The 19,320-nt window shown below is 34.6% G+C and overlaps 5 protein-coding genes across 7 annotated transcripts in view; all 5 read left to right on the top strand.

The window, feature by feature from the left end:
* LOC125776420 (glutathione S-transferase D1-like) overlaps positions 1 to 19,320 on the top strand; it is a 111,069-nt gene that overhangs the window by 88,317 nt on the left and 3,432 nt on the right. The window contains exon 1 of one of the 2 annotated variants that reach the window (XM_049448194.1): positions 17,358 to 17,465. The exons of the other annotated variant lie outside the window; for it this stretch is intronic. The gene's annotated coding sequence lies outside the window, so the exon portion shown is untranslated. Of the gene's footprint in view, positions 1 to 17,357; positions 17,466 to 19,320 lie in introns of those variants that run through there. 2 annotated transcript variants of the gene reach the window in all.
* On the top strand, positions 1,453 to 4,165 carry LOC105225871 (glutathione S-transferase 1-1). The gene is made up of 2 exons (XM_029550018.2): positions 1,453 to 1,597; positions 3,418 to 4,165. The coding sequence occupies exon 2, from the start codon at positions 3,438 to 3,440 to the stop codon at positions 4,059 to 4,061; it is 624 nt and encodes a 207-aa protein (XP_029405878.1). The 5' UTR covers positions 1,453 to 1,597; positions 3,418 to 3,437; the 3' UTR covers positions 4,062 to 4,165.
* Positions 6,565 to 8,418, top strand: LOC109579500 (glutathione S-transferase 1-1). The gene is made up of 2 exons (XM_019990118.2): positions 6,565 to 6,661; positions 7,585 to 8,418. The coding sequence occupies exon 2, from the start codon at positions 7,609 to 7,611 to the stop codon at positions 8,230 to 8,232; it is 624 nt and encodes a 207-aa protein (XP_019845677.2). The 5' UTR covers positions 6,565 to 6,661; positions 7,585 to 7,608; the 3' UTR covers positions 8,233 to 8,418.
* On the top strand, positions 12,178 to 13,740 carry LOC105225818 (uncharacterized). Its single transcript, XM_011204453.4, has 2 exons — positions 12,178 to 12,913; positions 12,981 to 13,740. Exons 1-2 carry the CDS (start codon positions 12,677 to 12,679, stop codon positions 13,593 to 13,595), a joined length of 852 nt encoding a protein of 283 aa, XP_011202755.2. The 5' UTR covers positions 12,178 to 12,676; the 3' UTR covers positions 13,596 to 13,740.
* Positions 17,352 to 18,545, top strand: LOC105225840 (glutathione S-transferase D1-like). 2 transcript variants are annotated; one of them, XM_049448190.1, is made up of 2 exons: positions 17,352 to 17,465; positions 17,679 to 18,545. In XM_049448190.1, the coding sequence occupies exon 2, from the start codon at positions 17,686 to 17,688 to the stop codon at positions 18,310 to 18,312; it is 627 nt and encodes a 208-aa protein (XP_049304147.1). In that variant the 5' UTR covers positions 17,352 to 17,465; positions 17,679 to 17,685; the 3' UTR covers positions 18,313 to 18,545. The 2 variants fall into 2 exon arrangements, with proteins under 2 accessions (XP_049304147.1, XP_049304146.1); XM_049448189.1 differs by lacking the exon at positions 17,352 to 17,465 and adding an exon at positions 17,581 to 17,627.

Below are 19,320 nucleotides of genomic sequence, written 5' to 3'. Positions count from 1 at the left end.
TGAAACAAAGTCAACATAAATTTTTATCTTTATGACTTCGTTGTAGAAAATTTAATACTTGTTATCGATATATTTATTTTCATTCAAGTGTAAATACAACTCTAAATAATGAAATATAAGAGCTGATTAGATCTGTTCGTTTTCAATTGAGAGATTTTTGTGACTGTCACCTACTGAATTGCAAAATAGTCTCAAGTCACAAAAATTTTCTCTAATTTAAAATCTCAATTTTAGAGACTTGTACAGAATCGCTCGGTAAGAAGACATATAATTTTTTGCTCACAGTAGTACTCCCGGTGTCACAGTTTTCGTACCGACTGAGCGATGGTTCACCCTTTAAGTCTGATGATTTTTTATGGTAGTTGTAGACAATTATTTTTTTGACATTTCGTTTGATTCGCAAAAAGTGCTCGTTTGCTTATATAATTATACCTATGTATGCATGTATACGCATGTATGTGCATACGCTTTTATATAAATATGCATATGATTCACGCAGCGCTAGAGAATGGGAAACAAATGAAAACCCCCCTTTATTACCAAAAATATCGTTTGAGAACTGCTGATATATGTATGTACATATGTACTTACATTTAGATATACACATAAACATCCACAACCTACAGTGAGTTAGTTCGTTTTAGAGATGTTCACATTATGTTGTGTAGATATGTGTGCATATGTATATGTATGTATGTAAATAAGTACGTAGAACAATATTAGTGTATGTAAATATGTTTGGGAAATTGTTGGTAGTCATTTTTACACCTGTTGCTGCCCCATATAAAGTACATTTTATGTTCTGAAAGCTTAAACCATAGCTTTCAAACATCAATGAATGAAACGCTTAGCGCAACAAACTATCGCCTATGTACAATGTCTGCTCTCGGGGCGTAAAAGAATGATAGATGCCAATTCCAACCTTCTTAGAGTACATGTACATATGTAAATATATTTTACTCTCATTTCGAGGGTCTCGTATACATACGTCTCTTATAAAATCCATTACAAATTATTATGTTGAATCAAACACAGGCACCACTAATCTATCCCCAACATGTCACCCAGCAGTAAAACTAGTATTCCGAAAGCGTTTCACTGAGAACTATATACTTTTGAAGGCCGGGCGACTCCTGACTCTTGGTTTGATATTAATTACATACGAAGTTGGTTATTTTCAACACACAACTCTATTTACTCTTTTCATACGCAGTTCAAGAGGCAGTTCTGAGAGGCCCAATTTTAACCGATTTATGAGAACCGATCATAAAATATTTACGTTTAACAAAAGGGTGCAGATCACCACAGACAATACGCCAGCTGCTAATATCTACATATGTATGTACATATGTGGCCATAATTCTCAACAAATACAACATTGTGTGGGCAATTGAAAAGTTGTCTGCTTGGCGCTCTCAAATTTATATACAATGTATGTATATTATGTAATCGAGTATATAAGTTGATGCGGCGTGAGTACTTTGTTTTGCCGGTGTGAAAAAGCTTTATAAAGAACAAATTGCCTGACCAACTTCATTTTGGCTTTCGCCTTGCAGCTGTGAGTGTCTAGTTCGGCAAATTTTCAAAATAAGAAAAAGTGAGTGTATATAGTAGTTGTAAGTGCAGTGATGTCATAGCAATTGATATATTTTTGTATTACAAGTGTTCGACGCTCATAGAAAATATTTATCGTTTTGCTCTACAAGCTCGGATGAAGGCATTTAGCGCTGTCGGAATTTTGCAAGTTTAATTTATTCGCTTTAATGCAGGTTCTGTGACAAAAAAATACTGACGTTTCAATATTTTCTGCTTTGCTTTGGCATACAAGAAATACATTTTAATGCAATGTAGACTAGAAAAAATTTTTGTGATTTTAAAGCGATGCAAAAGTGAAAATCAATGTGCACAAATACTTACATAAATATGTATATGTATGTATGTATATATAACCAATGTGATACTAGAGTTTTCAAACAACTGTTACTTTGGAAATTCCATTCTGGCGGATTCCAGTCAAATGCTTATTTAGTAGAGAGAGAGGTAGAAATAAAACGAGCAGAATTTCGAAAAGAGAATGAATAAATTAGTTGTATATAAATTAATTAACAGAACTGAAGCAAAATAGTTAATAAATCGGTATGTTCGAGTTTTAGTCAGTGCATTAGTAACAGCTAGCAAGGCATTTGATTGGGTAGTCGAAAAAGTCTTTTCGTATTTGTCAATAGATGTCGTTGCAATCACATATCTCCAGTGCTGCCAATCGCATTCTGTCATACCATATAGTGAGATTTTAATACTATGTTCAGACCGACACTTAATCACACGATTTCGGCCGTTGAATGGATTATCCCACTAATCTTAAAAATTTATCAAGATTTCGCCATACAAAAATGACAGTTCCAAATCACTTCATTGAAATGATTTGAAACTGATCCACGCTAAATCTGTCCGTGCGACTCTGTTTTTGCGCAATCTACTTGTCAGCACTGGAAAAATACTAGCCAGCACTGGAAATCTGTTACATTGTCACAGCTGATTTAGACACTGCGAAGGGAAAAAAATGTAAACAAACAAATTTTTTTTAAAGCAATTAATCTAATTTCACCTGAAAATTGACCAAACAAAAAAAAAAATGCATCCATTATTTCTATTATATGGAAAATATTAAAAAAAGACGGCTTTTATTTCAAAATACTATATGACAATCTTTTCTTTTGATAAATATTAAGCGATGTGAATTCTTGAATGACAATAGCAGCTGTTTCTTGATCTTTCTAACGGCAGTGAGAACACTGTTGGATTATGAAATGCTTAAGTGTAATCTAATCTTTGAAATTTTCGGTCTGAACATAGTATAAGCTTCATTTATCCAAAAAAAAAACATAAAAAAAACATTAAATTCAGGGAAGTTAAAAAGAAGTTACAGCTGTTCAAATATGGGTGAAAATAATGAAGTAATTCGGTATATTTTGAAATTTTTGTATAAAAAGGAAAGAATGCCGCGCAAGGCACCAATGAAATATTTGAAGTTTACGGAGACCATGTTGTATCAGTTCATGTAGCATAACGATGGTTCGTTCATTTCCGTTCTGGCAATTTCGAAATTTCGTTGATGAAACTTTTACACTGATGGAATAATGTCTTTAGCGGAAAAATGGCAAAAAGTGGTCGACCAAAATGGTATATATTTTTTTATTTATTTATTAGTATAAATATAAAAAAATAAGTTGAAGTCTGATTAGAAATACGAAAAGACTTTTTCGACTACCCAATATTTGACGTAAAAATTTTGCTGTAGAAGTGTATGCTGAGTATATGCAGAAAAACAACACTGTTATTGCCGTTATTTGTTTCCTCAAACATCCAACAACTCTATGTAACAATTTACTAAAGTACATTTTATTTTTTTCTCAACAGAGTCTACGCTACCTAACACTATGGATTTCTATTACTTGCCCGGTTCCGCACCTTGCCGTTCAGTACTCTTGACTGCCAAGAATCTCGGCATCGAATTGAATAAGAAATTATTGAATTTGATGGCTGGTGAGCATTTGACACCAGAATTCTTAAAGATTAATCCGCAGCACACTATTCCCACCTTGGTGGATGATGGCTTCGCTTTGTGGGAATCGCGTGCTATTCTTGTGTACTTGGTCGAGAAATACGGCAAGGACGATGCCTTGTTCCCTAAGTGCCCCAAGAAGCAAGCTGTCGTTAATCAGCGCTTATACTTCGACATGGGTACGCTATACAAGTCTCTCGCCGACTACTACTACCCACAAATCTTCGCCAAGCAGCCAGCTGATCCAGAGCTATACAAGAAGATTGAGGTCGCTTTCGACTTCCTGAATACTTTCCTAGAGGGTAACAACTACGTGGCTGGCGATCAATTGACCGTGGCTGATTTGGCTATTTTAGCTTCAGTATCAACCTTCGAAGTTTTAAAATTCGATTTCAGCAAATATGCCAACGTTGCCAGATGGTACGAAAATGCTAAGAAAATTCCAGGCTGGGACGAGAACTGGGAAGGTTGCTTGGAATTCAAGAAATTCCTGGACTAAATGTACCAGAAATGCTGTTATTGTATGGAATTTACGTTTTGTGTAAAATATATTTTAAGTGATTTCTGCACACATGTTTGTAATAAATATTTAATTGAAAATAATGAAGAGGCCTATTTTTATTTTGGTGAACAACGAAATTAAGATTGAGAAAGGTTATGTGGGTAAGTTAAAATCATCGCAATTTTATACGTTATTTTTCAAATATTTTTTGACAGGAATTCTAAACACGAATATATCCAAAACCGTTTTTTTTACCTAGGACAACAAATACACTATTAGACCATCGTTATCAATTTTAAGTTCAAGCTTATCGCATTGGCCTTGGAACAGGAGTTCAGCTAGCAAATGAAAAAAACAAAATATCTAAAAGCGTGCGACCCCTGCAAGGTAAAATTTCACATACGTCAAATGCGTTCGGAGGTGTGTTAAATGAGATTCTTATCAGCATAATGATAAGTAGTTGCTATGTGTCAAAATGAAACCTATCAATTGCTGTTTGTTCATGAAAGCGATTTCACAATTTCAACAAAACGAAAATGAATATTAAAGCTTTTTTTTAGATAAAATTGAAAATTTTTGATAATTATTATCGGAGATAAGTGAATAAAAAGTCAGAGTTTGTGTTCTGATTAGTGTTGGGGACTATCGAATAAAAACAATCAAGTTATTCGATAGTTCAGCAATTTTCATTCATTCGATAGTTTTCAAGAAATCACTCATTACTATTTTTTCGTTCATTCGAATTTTTTCGTTCATACCAAGAATGATTTTATGGAAGTAGATATCTAGCAAAGATTTTTTGTACGAATTCATTTATTCCATTTCAAGTAAATGGTCTAATATTCAGCAAATGTACGAATAATGCTTAAATTGCGTGTATTTCAAAATTATGTTGAATGATTTATGTTGAATTATGTGTGATAATGGAAATTAAATTGAATGCATGTATGAGTGGTAGAAGTTAATAGATGCTTAAAATAGATTTAAGTGAAAAGTATTAATAATAATAAATATAGACTTATAAAGCGATAATGTAGGAGGCATCGCCAAATTAATAAGATGACTAAAGTAGATTCATATGGTCATCGGTATTTGGCAAGATTAAATGACAGTTTCTAGTCGGTTTGATAAAATATAAGTAGGTTGCAACTATGTATTGCGATTCGAAATTGTAGCTATGTATACATTCACTTAACCGTTTTAACTGTTGGTATTATTTGCAGCATCAATAGTAAAACATTTGAATTGGGTCATACATTCATACAGCGGAACCAAAGGACTGCTTCAGCGCCAGTAATAGAATTACCCGCTGATAAAAGTAAATTATCTCTTTGGACTCTACTTGACCAAAAAGTAGCGGAAGCAAAAACTATTTGTTACAACGAATGCATTTGGAACAATATCTTAGACAAGATTTCGTTGAGAGAAATAGACTTAAAGGTGAAAAGCTAGATCAAATAATATTTTTAAATAGCAATTTTAATATATAATTAATATTTTTTTGCGTTCTTCTGATATTTATATTTATATTTATTTTATATGATATTGAATATCTTTTCTGTGTTTTACTATTTTTAATTTTTTATTAAAATATTGAATTAAATTAAACCTTTGTATTGGTTTAATTAAAAATGAATAAAATTCCAGTACTTTTTTGTTGTTTGAAGAGTACGCCTTTGCTTAGAAAATTCATTCGATAGTCAAAATCATTCAGTCGTTAACAATCGATAGTTGAAATCACTCGATAGTTCCCAACACTAGTTCTGATTAAGTGTGAACTTAAGATTGTAGAGGTGTGGCATATTCATTGCAGATATGTAAGCTTTATGGAAATCAACATTGAATTATCGATTCCCAAAATAATCGATAGGACCAATTTTAGGAGTATTGATAATGAATATTCACATTTGAAAGTACATTATGTTCATTAGGGTGGGCCGAATAAAATTTAGCTTAGTGCTCTAAAAAATATGTTCTTAGACACCTCTAATCAAGTCTCTCCAAGTATTAGCTCTTAATTGCTGGGAAGGTTCTTCGTTTTATGTGTTATTTGTATTAGGGGTATTCAGACCAGCCTTGTTAATTCGTTAGTCGTTATTCGGTAGTTTTTTACATGTATTTGCACTTTGTTGAGGCATTTTTACTCTTTAATAAAATTGAATCAGCTGTTTCGGAATAAAATTTACCATACTACAGAGGTAGAACAAAAAGTATGTTCACAGTTAAGCCTTTTAACGAAGTACATATCAACTAACAGGCTTCGGTCTGAATACCCCTATTATCAAATAGCAAAATTCAAGTCTCGTTTGCTACAATTCGTTACATAGGTTTTATAGGCAATTGAACGTTCTGCTAAAAGGTCTCTCACAATTTTTCCGTAAACCTAACCGTTTAAAAGTTGTTAACGTTTGAAGTTTGATTGTTTTAAAGTAAAATTTTTTTTCAAGTGAAGAAAGAATATTTGTTTTTTTTTTTGACCCACACTAATGTACATCTAAGTTTCACGAATCGAAAGAAGCTTTGAAAGTTTTCAATTGTCTGAACAGTATCAGTTTTATTAGTTGTTGCGGGCAGTGCAGTTACAAATAAGTATACAAGTAAGTTTTTATTAAAAATAGGGATTCGTGAAATAATGTGAAAGAATGAGAGATATTTGACGAATTGTTGTTACTAATTGAATTTAGACTTTGACAATTAATCGTGGACGGATTTCAGTGATCAGTTTGTGACATCATTATGCTCTGAAGGACCCACTGAAGTCACGACATATCGCTCATTTGCTGCAAGACCGGCATAAATCAAAAAACGTAATTTTTGAGTTAATGCTGCAGAATTGTTCGTTATATCATACTTCATGTTGAGTGAAAAATTCGTATGAATACCTCTCATATGCTCCGCTTGAGAAGAGGTGTAAGGTTGGAGTCACCGTGTAAGGTTGTAGTCAGTTGAAAACTTTAAACGCGTTTTCTGGAGAATCGATTTTTTTGACTTATGCCGGTCTTGCAGCAAATGAGCGATATGTACATACTTTTGCTTATATCTTGCTCAAAAACAATAACTTATACCGATTGAGTAAAGAAAATGCGTTTTTAGTTAGCTTGACAAACCTTAGAGCTATAATAGATGCACTTGAATTCGGAGACCGTAATATTCAAATGTGTCAATCCCCGACTATTACTGAAATTATTCTACGGTTAAAAAATTTGCGATAGGGTTATCCGCTTGAGAAACTCTTCCAAACAAATTCCTCTCCTGGCTTTGCTGCTTCTAATATCACTCTCATGTTAGTTTAATTTGTTTACAGACTAAATAATTGTCTATAGCTCAGACTATAAATTTATACAATATGTAAATACATATTAAATACAATACAAAGCGTTAAGCTGTAAGATTTACTTTAGTTTCAAAGTATTTTTGACGCTGAGTGAGTCGATTTGAACGGATAAGCATTATTAATTTACTGTTATTTCTCTTACTACTAACATTAATATAAAGTTCGTGCATGTTTTCTTCATTCCAGCTTAAAAAACCCTCACTCAACAACATGGACTTGTACTATTACCCCGGTTCTGCTCCGTGCCACGCAGTGTTACTCACTGCTAGAAGTCTCGGCATTGGATTGAATAAGAAATTCCTAGATTTGCTAGCGAGAGAAAATATGAGCAATGACTTCGCGAAGATCAACCCTCAGAAAGTCGTGCCCACCTTGGTTGACAAGGATTTTGTGCTGTGGGAATCACGCGCGATTATGATTTACTTGGTGCAAGAATATGGCAGAGATGATTCATTGTATCCCAAGTGTCCCAAGAAGCGTGCTGTCATCAATCAGCGCTTATACTTCGACATGGACACATTGTACAAATCCTTTGCAGACTATTACTATCCACAACTCTTTTTTAAGAAACCAGTGGTGCCTGAACTGTATAAAAATATGGAGACTGCTATGGAGCTCTTGAACATTTTTCTAGAAGGCAACAAATATGTGGCGGGTGATCAACTGTCCGTGTCTGATTTATCTATTTTAGCATCGGTATCTATATTTGATGTTGCGAATTTCGACCTCAGCAAATATGCCAATGTTGCCAGATGGTACGAACATTGTAAAAGACTTCCAGGTTGGGACGAAAACTGGGCAGGTTGCTTGGAATTCAAGAAGTTATTTGTGTAAGCAGAAACATACTCAAGTACAATATGAAGCACTTTTCTATCAAGAGCGGAGTTTGGGTTTACAAAGCAAGAGGTGGAGAGAAATATTTACAAACATAGTATTTACACAAATAGTCAATCCACTCTAATCATAGTAATTGAGTGTAGTCTATTCAAACGTTTAATAAATTGTTTTATAATTAATATATTTCCGAAGTTTTTCTGAGAGTTGCAATTGTTGTTAGTGCTTTACTCCAGTGAAGTAAAAGTCATTAAATGCGGTACAACTAAGACCATAAAAGTCCCAGACTTGTTTGAATTGAAAACTGGATATGTTTAGTGTGGCTGACTCATGAGACTTCCGACAGAAAATGAAAAATTAGCTAAAGGCTAGTTTATTATAGAGCAAAATAACTGAATTTGACGAAAATAATAAAAAATAAATGAAAATAGATTTATAAATAGAAGTAAAAACACATTTCAGGAGGACTTTGATTAACAAATTTTAATTCAAATGTGATGTTTTTGGTTCGACTTCAGTCAGGAAGTGCTACAAGTAAACTTGTGTGGTATATTTGCGTCTATGTACATACTTATGTACATATTTATGTATCGCACAAGCGCTCTTGTGATAGTACTGATTAATTGTAAATGTAACTGTTTGCTTATACTTAAAACAATGTAAGTAATTATCGCAGCTGAGTTAAAGAGACTGCTTTTATGAAAACACACTTGATAGATTTATATACATATGTATGTAGATGCTCGTTTAGATAATAAAACTGCGATATGCCATAATATTTAGAAATAAAGCGTGACTGTGTTCGGTTGTAACCAAAATATTTGCTTCACTTGCGGAATGGAAGGAGTTGGGGCTTTTGTGGAATTCTTCAAGCAACAACATGCATCTGTATAACTAAATCTACAGACGTATCTGGTTTATAGCTTGCCTCCAACAGAAAGCGCTAGTTTAAACTATCGTTTGATGTATGATTAATTCTTCTTAATATTAATTAATTGATTAAATTAATAAGAAAAAAATTACTTCTATGAAGACTTTTGCCTTGATTTTGATCGATCAGATTGCATGCAGTTAAGTGCTATAGTAGTTTGATTTGAAGAATACATCTGTGCCCAAATTTCGTGAAGTTATTATATTAAACATAAAATTTATTCATGCAACGGCTTTATTTTGATGGAGTCTTTTGTAAGACAAATAAGTCGTATAAAGATCCAATCTTCCTAACATATCTATCAGTGGGTCCGACAACGGAGCAGCTTCATGGAGAGAAAAGAATTTGAGAACAAGTAAGGAAGGGCTAAGTTCGGGTGTCACCGAACATTTTATACTCTCGCATGATAAAGTGATAATCAAGATTTCATTATCCGTCATTTACATATTTTTTTATTTTGCTGTAAAATTAATTAGAATTAAATTCTGAGAGATTTACCGATATTTTCGGTGAAAAATTAGGTTAGGTTAGGTTAGGCACTGAGTTCTTTGTGTTCGATATCAGGGACCTTGAAAAGTTATAGTCCGATCACGACAATTTTTCCACAAGGGATACCTCAGCTCAAATACCGTATTTGTGTAAAGTTTTATTCCGCTATCATCATTGGTTCCTAATGTATATATTATACAGAGAAGGCATCAGACGGAATTCAAAATAGCATTATATTGGAAGAAGGTGTGGTTGTGAACCGATTTCATCCATATTTCGTACATGTCATAAGGGTGTTAAGAAAATATTATATACCAAATTTCATTGAAATCGGTCGAGTAGTTACTGAGATATGGTTTTTGGTCTATAAGTGGGCAGTGCCACGCCCATTTCCAATTTTTAAAAAAAAGCCTGGGTGCAGCTTCCTTCTGCCATTTCTTCCGTAAAATTTGGTATTTCTGACGTTTTTTGTTAGTCGGTTAACGCACTTTTAGTGATTTTCAACATAACCTTTGTATGGGAGGTGGGCGTGGTTATTATCCGATTTCTTCCATTTTTGAACTGTATATGGAAATGCTTGAAGGAAACGACTCTATAGAGTTTGTTTGACATAGCTATAGTAGTTTCCGAGATATGTACAAAAAACTTAGTAGAGGGCGGGGCCACGCCCCCTTTTCTAAAAAAATTACGTCCGAATATGCTCCTTCTTAATGCGATGTCGATGTGCCAAAAATCACTTTAATATCTTTATTTATGGCTTAGTTATGACACTTTATAGGTTTTCGGTTTCCGCCATTTTGTGGGCGTGGCATTGGGCCGATTTTGCCCATCTTCGAACTTAACCTTCTTATGGAGCCAAGAAATACGTGTACCAAGTTTAATCATGATATCTCAAGTTACAGCTTGCACGGACGGACGGACGGACGGACGGACGGACAGACGGACGGACGGACATCCGGATTTCAACTCTACTCGTCACCCTGATCACTTTGGTATATATAATCCTATATTTGACTCTTTTAGTTTTAGGACTTACAAACAACCGTTATTTGAACAAAACTATAATACTCTCTTTAGCAACTTTGTTGCGAGAGTATAAAAATTTCAGTTCGATGGATAATATTCGACCGAATAGACCACTTTCAGCACGCTGGGAGGAAAATACTATATAGCAGCCGTAGCTCACATTATACACGAAGAAGAGAGTCGTTTCGGTGCCGTTCGCATAACTCAGTCGAAATGCTCGAACGAGTCATAAAAGATCGGACTCAACGGATGGACCATCTGAGATAAAGCCCCGGCCGACATTTAAAAGAGATAATCTTCAAAAAATAAATTTCAAGGAATGTTCTTAGTAAATTTTGAATTTGAAGTTTCCATGTTTTTTCTTTAAAATAGTAGGGAACCTCGCTATATCTCAGTCTTTATCAAATTGATATAAATATCTTAAGATAAATACACTCTTTTTGGTACTCTACAAAATATTGCAGCTAAAAAAAATCCGTCTTAGAGTTTCGCTACCTCAGCTATTCTACATATTTCCATTATTGGTCGTTTACCTGACTTTGACATTACTGTTATTGTTATTGTATTTAAGTACACAATGACTTAGCATATTTAATAACTATGGGAAATGCATTCTTTGTCACTGATGCGTTCATTACAGATATCCATTTGTGATTGCACATGTCATAGCTCAGAAGTGGTCTAGCCATTTTACTGTTACTTCAACGATGACTTGAATTTTGCAACTGTTTACTATGTACATATGTACATATGTATATTAATTTATTGTATTATAATTATGTATATGAATTTCACAATCATTTTATTGACTGTAGTCAGAAATCGCCAAGTGATTACGATCCTTTGGCTTTCAAGGACGGTTCCATTTTTGAACAATGGAAAAGGGGGCTTCATATACATAAATCAGATCAGCATACATAATATATACAATATATACATATTAGTTTTTACTACAAGCATTGTTTTGGGAACCACCCTGTACATTTTGTGCCAAATCATAATTGCCTTAATGAAGTGTAAATTGATTTAAATGCAAGCTAATTACAGCGCCATCGTTTAATATGAATGGGATTATTCCCCAGACATGACACGGTAATAATTCAATTACATTGTGATTCCACAAATGAGGCAGTGACATTAAAAATACACTAATCAGAGATATGCTTTAAAGACAAAGAACATTAAGATCTAAAAGATGAGACGTAAGACTCATTTTTCGTATGATATTTTAGTTCAAAAGGGCTTTATTTCAAATTTATAATAATAGAATATATGTACTTCATTTAATAAATTTACAAGTGAAGATTTTAAACCAAACTGTTAAAAAACTTTATCGAACCTTTACTATGCGATTCGGAAAAAATACCAACTGGTACTAATTGGTTCCCTTAAACATTTTGCTTTCAAACTTTTACTGCTTTTAACTATTTAATGTCTAATTTCGTAACCTGTCCCAATATTAACAACCACCACTGTTTGATCGTTTTCATAGAATTTCTTTGCGGCCTTTTGCGAAAACATTTGCATTGTCTTCGTTACCGTCTGCGCAAGCGCATAGCTGCAGTTTACCTGTGCCGCGATAAGAAAGGACACTCGCAGCAAGAGCCTGGCACCATACAAATAGAGATACCAAAAATAAGTTGTTGTGTCTGACTGTATTGTGTAAAGTGGGAAAATTTGAAACTGCTAATCTAAAAACCGAAGGTAAGCAGACACGTGAACCGAATTAGTCTGGGGAAATGCAAACGCGGCTGGAGGCGGATCATAATGAATTGAAGCGAAACCTTGGAAATTAGGTATAAATGAAAATACCCGGAAGTACAAGCGGATATTTCCAGGCTCGTGTGTTAAATATGTGCTGTCGATATAGAGTGTCCTTACTGCCTGGCTATACAAGTTAATAAATAGGCGTAGTGCAGTTCAGCGGCGAACAGTCGCTTTGATACGTCAGAAGCAGCACAACTTTAAGAACACAACACTTTGAAGTATTACTGAGAGATGACACCTTCCAGATTGCTGAAGTGCTTCGCGCTCATACTTCTACTGGGCCTAGGAAGTACGCACGCGGTGCCACTAGATGCAGTGACGAATGCGCCGACGCCACAATTTGAAGTCGCCAACACAAATGCAGCCGAAGCGCCAAACGCTGGAGATGAGCAGCAAATTAGCATGCCAACAAATGAGACGGAACTTGAGGCTGCTGCCAGCGAACAAAAACCACAAACTCTTCCGGCGGTATGTTGTTATTGCACAATAATTCTTAAATCAACTTCAATACTTACATCATTTGAATTCATTTTAGGCGAATACAGGCAGCGCGAGTGGCGATGCGGCAACACCGATGTACGCCGGCTTCCTGACACCCGAGGCCATTCAGCAGTATATTAGTCAATTTGGTGCGGCCTATCCCGGTTATGCCGCCTATCCAGCGCCCATCGGCTATGCGGCAGCTGCGCCTCCTGCACCACTACCTGGCACCGGCCCCATCTATCCGGGTCCATATGTCGTGCAGACTGGCTATGAAGGCTATTTAGTGCCTACGGCTAATACACCCGTGGAAGCTAATAATAGCAACAGCAACTCACTTCTAAGTCCTTTCACCTACTTGACGAACCTCTTCTCGGTGATGATGATGTCGGCCTTGTTTCGTGTCGTCGCCACTATTCTCGGTGCGATCGGCATGATATTCTTTGGCGGCGCCCTGTCCAGATTCGTCTGCAGCTTCACACCGCTTTGTAATGTCACCACTACAGCTGTGGAGTATTTGAAGAGCGACAATGCGGAACGTGTGGGTCGCATGATAGCCGAGGGCATGACACCGGAACGTGTGCGTCGTGCTACGGTATTTGTACAGAACGCAATACGCAAATATCACGAACTGCAGAAGCTTGTGGGCAGTGATGAGAAGGATGACTAAGGCGCAGCATTACTTTTGATTAGGGTCTTAGGAGAGTTTTTTAATTTCAATATTAGATAGATGCATATGTAAATAAACCATTCTAAAATGTTAGTGAAAAAAATATAAATAACAAATTAATAATAAACTAACCGCAATAAACCAACATTTATTGTTAACATTTACGTCGATTGGAAAAATCAGTGTGAAGACTAGCTTCGAACCTGTTTTGTGAATAGAAGAAGCCAATGATTTTCTACTGGGATGCTATCATAATATACTTAATAGCTGGCACTTGTTATTAATCTAGTAGCTAAGCTCAGCTGTAATTGGGGCTGATGTCAAAATTGCTATTATCATTAGGAGTCATGCATGACGGTTCAGATGGCTGTTTATTTATAATAAAAAAAAAAAAATAAATAGAATATGATATTTTCAAACAATGTATGTTTTATTAAACCTAAATTGGCCTGAGATGTTCGTCCAGATGGAACTTTTAATAAAAAATAAAAATAAATAACATGCTTTGAAATAAACAAGTAAGGAAGACCTAAGTTCGGGGATTTATTTTAATTATATTCTGAAAGAATTCAAATTCTTTCTTCGATGAAATCTTGATGAATTCCAATCAGATTAGTGTCTTAAGAACTTATGAACATATGTATATTAAAGGTCATAAACTAAGATAGTTTTATAACTACATTTTACCTTCCATCAGCGGAAAAGATATTAAAATCATATCGGAATCGGAATTCATTATATTAGGGATATGAAGGTTGGACCAAGCTCACTTACGAACACATTCGGTTAATGGTTGGTTAAAAATCCCATAACATATCTCATGTATGTCCGTTTTGAATAGGTTTTGCTCGTAAGGTGGCACATTCCAAAGACATTATTCGTGGAAAGTTGGATTAGTTTAAAATTATTGCTTCTTGATTTGTATACTGGAAAGTGAAGGAATCAGATCTTACGAAATCGTCTTATATTTTTTACCATGGAACACTTTTACCATTCATCCAATAACTCGGTTTATACTTAAGTTATCGCTTGCATGGAAAGTCGGAGATTCGCTCGGAATTCAACTCGTCTCGCCATCCTGATCATTTAAATATATACATATGTATGTATGTAAGTATATGTAGTAGTGTCTAGACGAACAACTGCTTTAATCGATTACATTACTATAATGAGACTTTAATAGCTCTTTAATTTCTTGTTATTATATTTTTACACGTAAATTGTTTAGGTTAACCGAGTTCAAACTTATCGATTATTATAGCTAATGAGTAGGCTACGTCAATCAACGGGAATTCCACAACAAAAGTATCACCATGGTATCCGGTAGAGGTCATATCATATTTGAGACACGTCGGTTTCCCAAAATTGTAATATAATTTGTTCAAGGACTAAAAGGTTTTAGATGGCCAACGAAAAAAGTGGAAATAAGCACTTTGTCAGGACGAACTATTACGAGTATTAACTGGATTATATACTGTCACTTTAATTACCAGCTACTACTCAAAGTACGTATGTACATGCACATATATGTATGTAAATATATATAATATATGTATACAAACAAACTTTTGCAGTTTAAAGATATGCGAACATATCGGTAAGGTCACGAAGTCCTTTGAGGTGTTGTTTCTGTTAAGAGGTAAAAAGAGTTGATTACATTTATAACGGGGTTTCCAATAAGAGTGATATGATTTCTTAAAAAAAAAACATTTATTGTTGAGGAAATACAAAGGTTTTTTTTTTACTTAATGCGAAGTCCAATCGCTACAATTAAGTTTTGAATTTAATATCATTCGAATGATCTCCATGACTTCTTTTCCAGGCACGAATACGATGAATCCAATTTTGGAGCATTTTTTTCACTAAATCAAGTCATACATATGTCATGAATAACACGTTCAATATTGACTTCTAAAGCCAATGCTGTTAAATCACAATTTTTTAGAGGCCATTCGATGTCAAAATTTCATGAAATAATTCGGTTGTTGCACGTGCTGTGTGGCACATAGCCTCGTCTTGTTGGAACCAGATGTTGTCCAGATCACCTTCTTTCAATTACGGCCCTAAAAAAATGAATATCATCGATCAATAAACCTCTTCGTTGACAGTAACGTTGTCGCCGGCTTCATTTTCGAAAGAAGTACGGACCGATGATTCCACCAGCCCCAAAACCACACCACACTGTCAATTTAGGTGAATGTAATGGTTTAACATTACAAAATTGATTCACAAGAATTACAGATCATGGCGAATTAATATGACCGAAACGACACTTAAAATTCATATCAGTCCTGTAGGAAACCCCTTTATACATATGTATGTACCACCAGCAGATGGTTGTATGTATTGTCAGCTATGTACACCTGCGTGCAGTGAATGATAATTTGCGAGCTTTATCGCTTTGAATACTGCTAATGACCTGCCTTCCGTTATTTATTATTTACCACATGCAAATATAAATATTGCATATGTATATGTGTGTAGACATTAAGCTTTTATTTGTTTTTTGTCACTCTCTTATACTATTTACTATCAGATACACAGGTACATAGTATATTATTTGATTTGTTAGAGTACTCACATATTTTCATTTATACCGGCAGTCGTTATACACACATACATACATATGCACATAAATATGTACTAAATATATACAAGAAATAATACTACATATATATATTTATGTACAATAATTATAAGAAACAAATTTTTATGCCAATTTTAACAATAAAAATATTTGTGTATTCAAGTGATTTGCTAAATGCATATTTACATACATACACACATATGTAGATAAATACAAGTGTGTTTGAATACTAAAATAAATCGGGAAGTGTGCAGGAAATTATTTTATTTGTGTTTTGAGAAATTGTCGTGTTTAAGAAGGCACAATTACATCCATATCTCGGAAAGATACTTTAACGATTTATTCACATGGTGTTTCTGATTCATGATATGAGGTTGCCCACAAATACAAAAAACAGCATATAATTTTGAAAAAGAAAAAGAAAAAACGTATGGAAGGTCTAAGTTCGGGTACAACCGAACACTTTAAGGTGTAAAACCAATCGTATAGAGTAAAGTCAGCCGGATGTTCGAAAATCCTGATCTTTATATTAGATATATGGGGGCTAGGACAAGTATTGGTCTGATTTAATTTTTGACATACGGACATACCGTATAAGAAAAGGATTATCCTTTAATTTCCGTTTTATCTACCATAAATCACACATTGACCGATATTTTCGATCAAAAGTCAACTACAGGTACCAGGGTCTAAATATTCGGTACCTAGGGGCTTGACCAGTTTTTATTGGATTTCAACAATTTTTGGTCATAAGGTGGCACACACTAATAACAGTATTCATGCAAAGTTGTATCCCGTAAATTATATTATTCTTGGAAATGCTTTAAGGCCCCCTGGACGCCTAAGTATGAAGCTTTCAGCAATATCCCGGAGACAATTTTCCAGTGTTTATTAAACTCAATATGAGAGGTAAATATACAAACCAGTGATTTGGCATGCTGCCATACCTGTGCATATACACTTCACCTTAGTTTACACAGCTGTTAATAGTGAAAATAATCAATAAGAGGAATGTATGGGGGTCCAGAGGGATACAGTATTTAATTAAAAACATATCTATAATAGCGGTATGGAACTTCTCTTCTATATTCATATACTCATCGGTTTATTACACTAATAAGTTACGCTCTCGCATACTCATTTCTCCGTTACATTTTATTATTACAAGCTACATTTCTCATGGATACAAAAGCATGCATGGAGACACTTGTCGTTCAGTTTCAAAAATCTCCTGGCGGAATTAACACAATCGAGGGAGTATAAGTATATACGTTTTGATACTTGTAAGTAATAAATGGAATTAAAAAAAAAGTTTCTGTAACTACTCTGGAATGCATGATAAGATTGTAAGGTCCATGTTGTAACCTTACATACAGATACAGTTACAGAAATTGGTTTCTTTTAACGTGTTATATGTATATTTATATACTTATATGGTCTGTAAGGTATGTATGTACGTATATATATCTCAAAAGCCCTTATTTTTTACTTTTCAGACGCAAAATGGACTTCTACTATCTTCCTTTATCGGCTCCTTGTCGTGCCGTCACCATGACCGCCGAAGCGCTCGGCGTTAAATTAAATAAGATAAAGTTAGATTTGTTTGCAGGAGCTCATCTGAAACCAGAGTTTCTTAAACTCAACCCACAACATACAATACCCACATTGGTGGATAACGGTTTCTCAATTTGGGAATCACGTGCCATAATCATCTATTTGGTCGAAAAATACGGTAAAAATGATTCGTTATACCCGAATTGCCCGAAGAAGCGCGCTCTCATCAACCAACGTCTGTTCTTTGATGCCGGTACATTATACCAAGCGTTCTATAATTCCTATGTATTCAAATGTTGGTTCAAACAGCCTATAGATGCTGAAAAGATCAATAAAATTGATACAGCTTTTGAGTTCTTCAACACTTTCTTGGAAGGACATACTTATGCTGCCGGCGATACTTTGACTCTCGCTGATCTCTCGCTGCTAGCAACAGTGTCATCTTATGATGTTGCCAAATACGATTTCAGTAAATATGCCAATGTGGCCAGATGGTACGAGAATTTGAAGAAAACTGCACCTGGTTGGGAAGAAAACTGGGCGGGCTGTGTAGAATATGGAAAATTTCTGAACTAATATATGTACATATATACAATATGCAATGTAAATTAATACTTTTAACAAATATACATATACATATATGTATGTACATACATACCATATATAATGAGATGGAAGCTGATAAATTTAAGCGGAAAGCAGTTGATATTCGTAAATCATTAATTCGGTTTCAAAGCATTTATTGATTATCATTATACCTTTATGACTAAATTGCAAATAATATCAGAAAGCGTAGTGTTTTACTAAAATGACTGTGTGTTTTTTATTTCTCTCTCTATGGAAGTGAAATATTTGTTTTAGTCCAAAATATGGGACCATACTTTACCAGACCAAAATCTTGAAATATTCAAAAGTGAGTGCAATTACGCTGAAAGTAATAAAAACGAGTAGAATGGATTATGATTTATTCCTAGATTAAGTAATCCGCGTAATGGGCTTTTACGTAAAAAATACAGCTTGTGCAAGAACTGAAACCGCTCGACCTTCCCAAGCAACATCGCTTCGCACTATGGGATCTTGAAAAGTTCCAAAAGGATCCGATGTTTTCGAGTCAAATATTGTTTAACGATGAGGCACACTTCTGCCTCAATGGCATCAAAATTGCCGCATTTGGGACGAAGAGCAACCTGAAGAGATTCAAGTGCTGCCATTTCATCCACTGTGTGTTTCTGTGTTTTTTTGTTTTTTTTTTTTGTTTTTAAAGGTGTGTATGTATTCGCAAACAAACATTTTTACTTGCTTCTGTAAATAGAAGGCAATAAAATATAGATAAGATGGATGATGTGGCCACCAGCGTATGGTTGTACTTATCTTCAACTATGTACATATGTATGTACATAAGTATTTCAGCGTGCAGTGAATGATAATTTGCGAGCTTTATCGCTTTGAACACTTCTAATGACCTGCCTTCCATTATTTATTATTTACCAGATCCATCAAGCTTGTATTTGTTATTTGTCGCTCTCTTATACTATTTACTATCAGATACACAGCTACATACATATATATTGATTTGTTAGAGTT

Source organism: Bactrocera dorsalis, chromosome 2 (genome assembly GCF_023373825.1).
Source record: "Bactrocera dorsalis isolate Fly_Bdor chromosome 2, ASM2337382v1, whole genome shotgun sequence".
NCBI classification, from domain to species: domain Eukaryota; kingdom Metazoa; phylum Arthropoda; class Insecta; order Diptera; family Tephritidae; genus Bactrocera; species Bactrocera dorsalis.
This window is presented reverse-complemented; position numbering and strand designations above follow the sequence as displayed.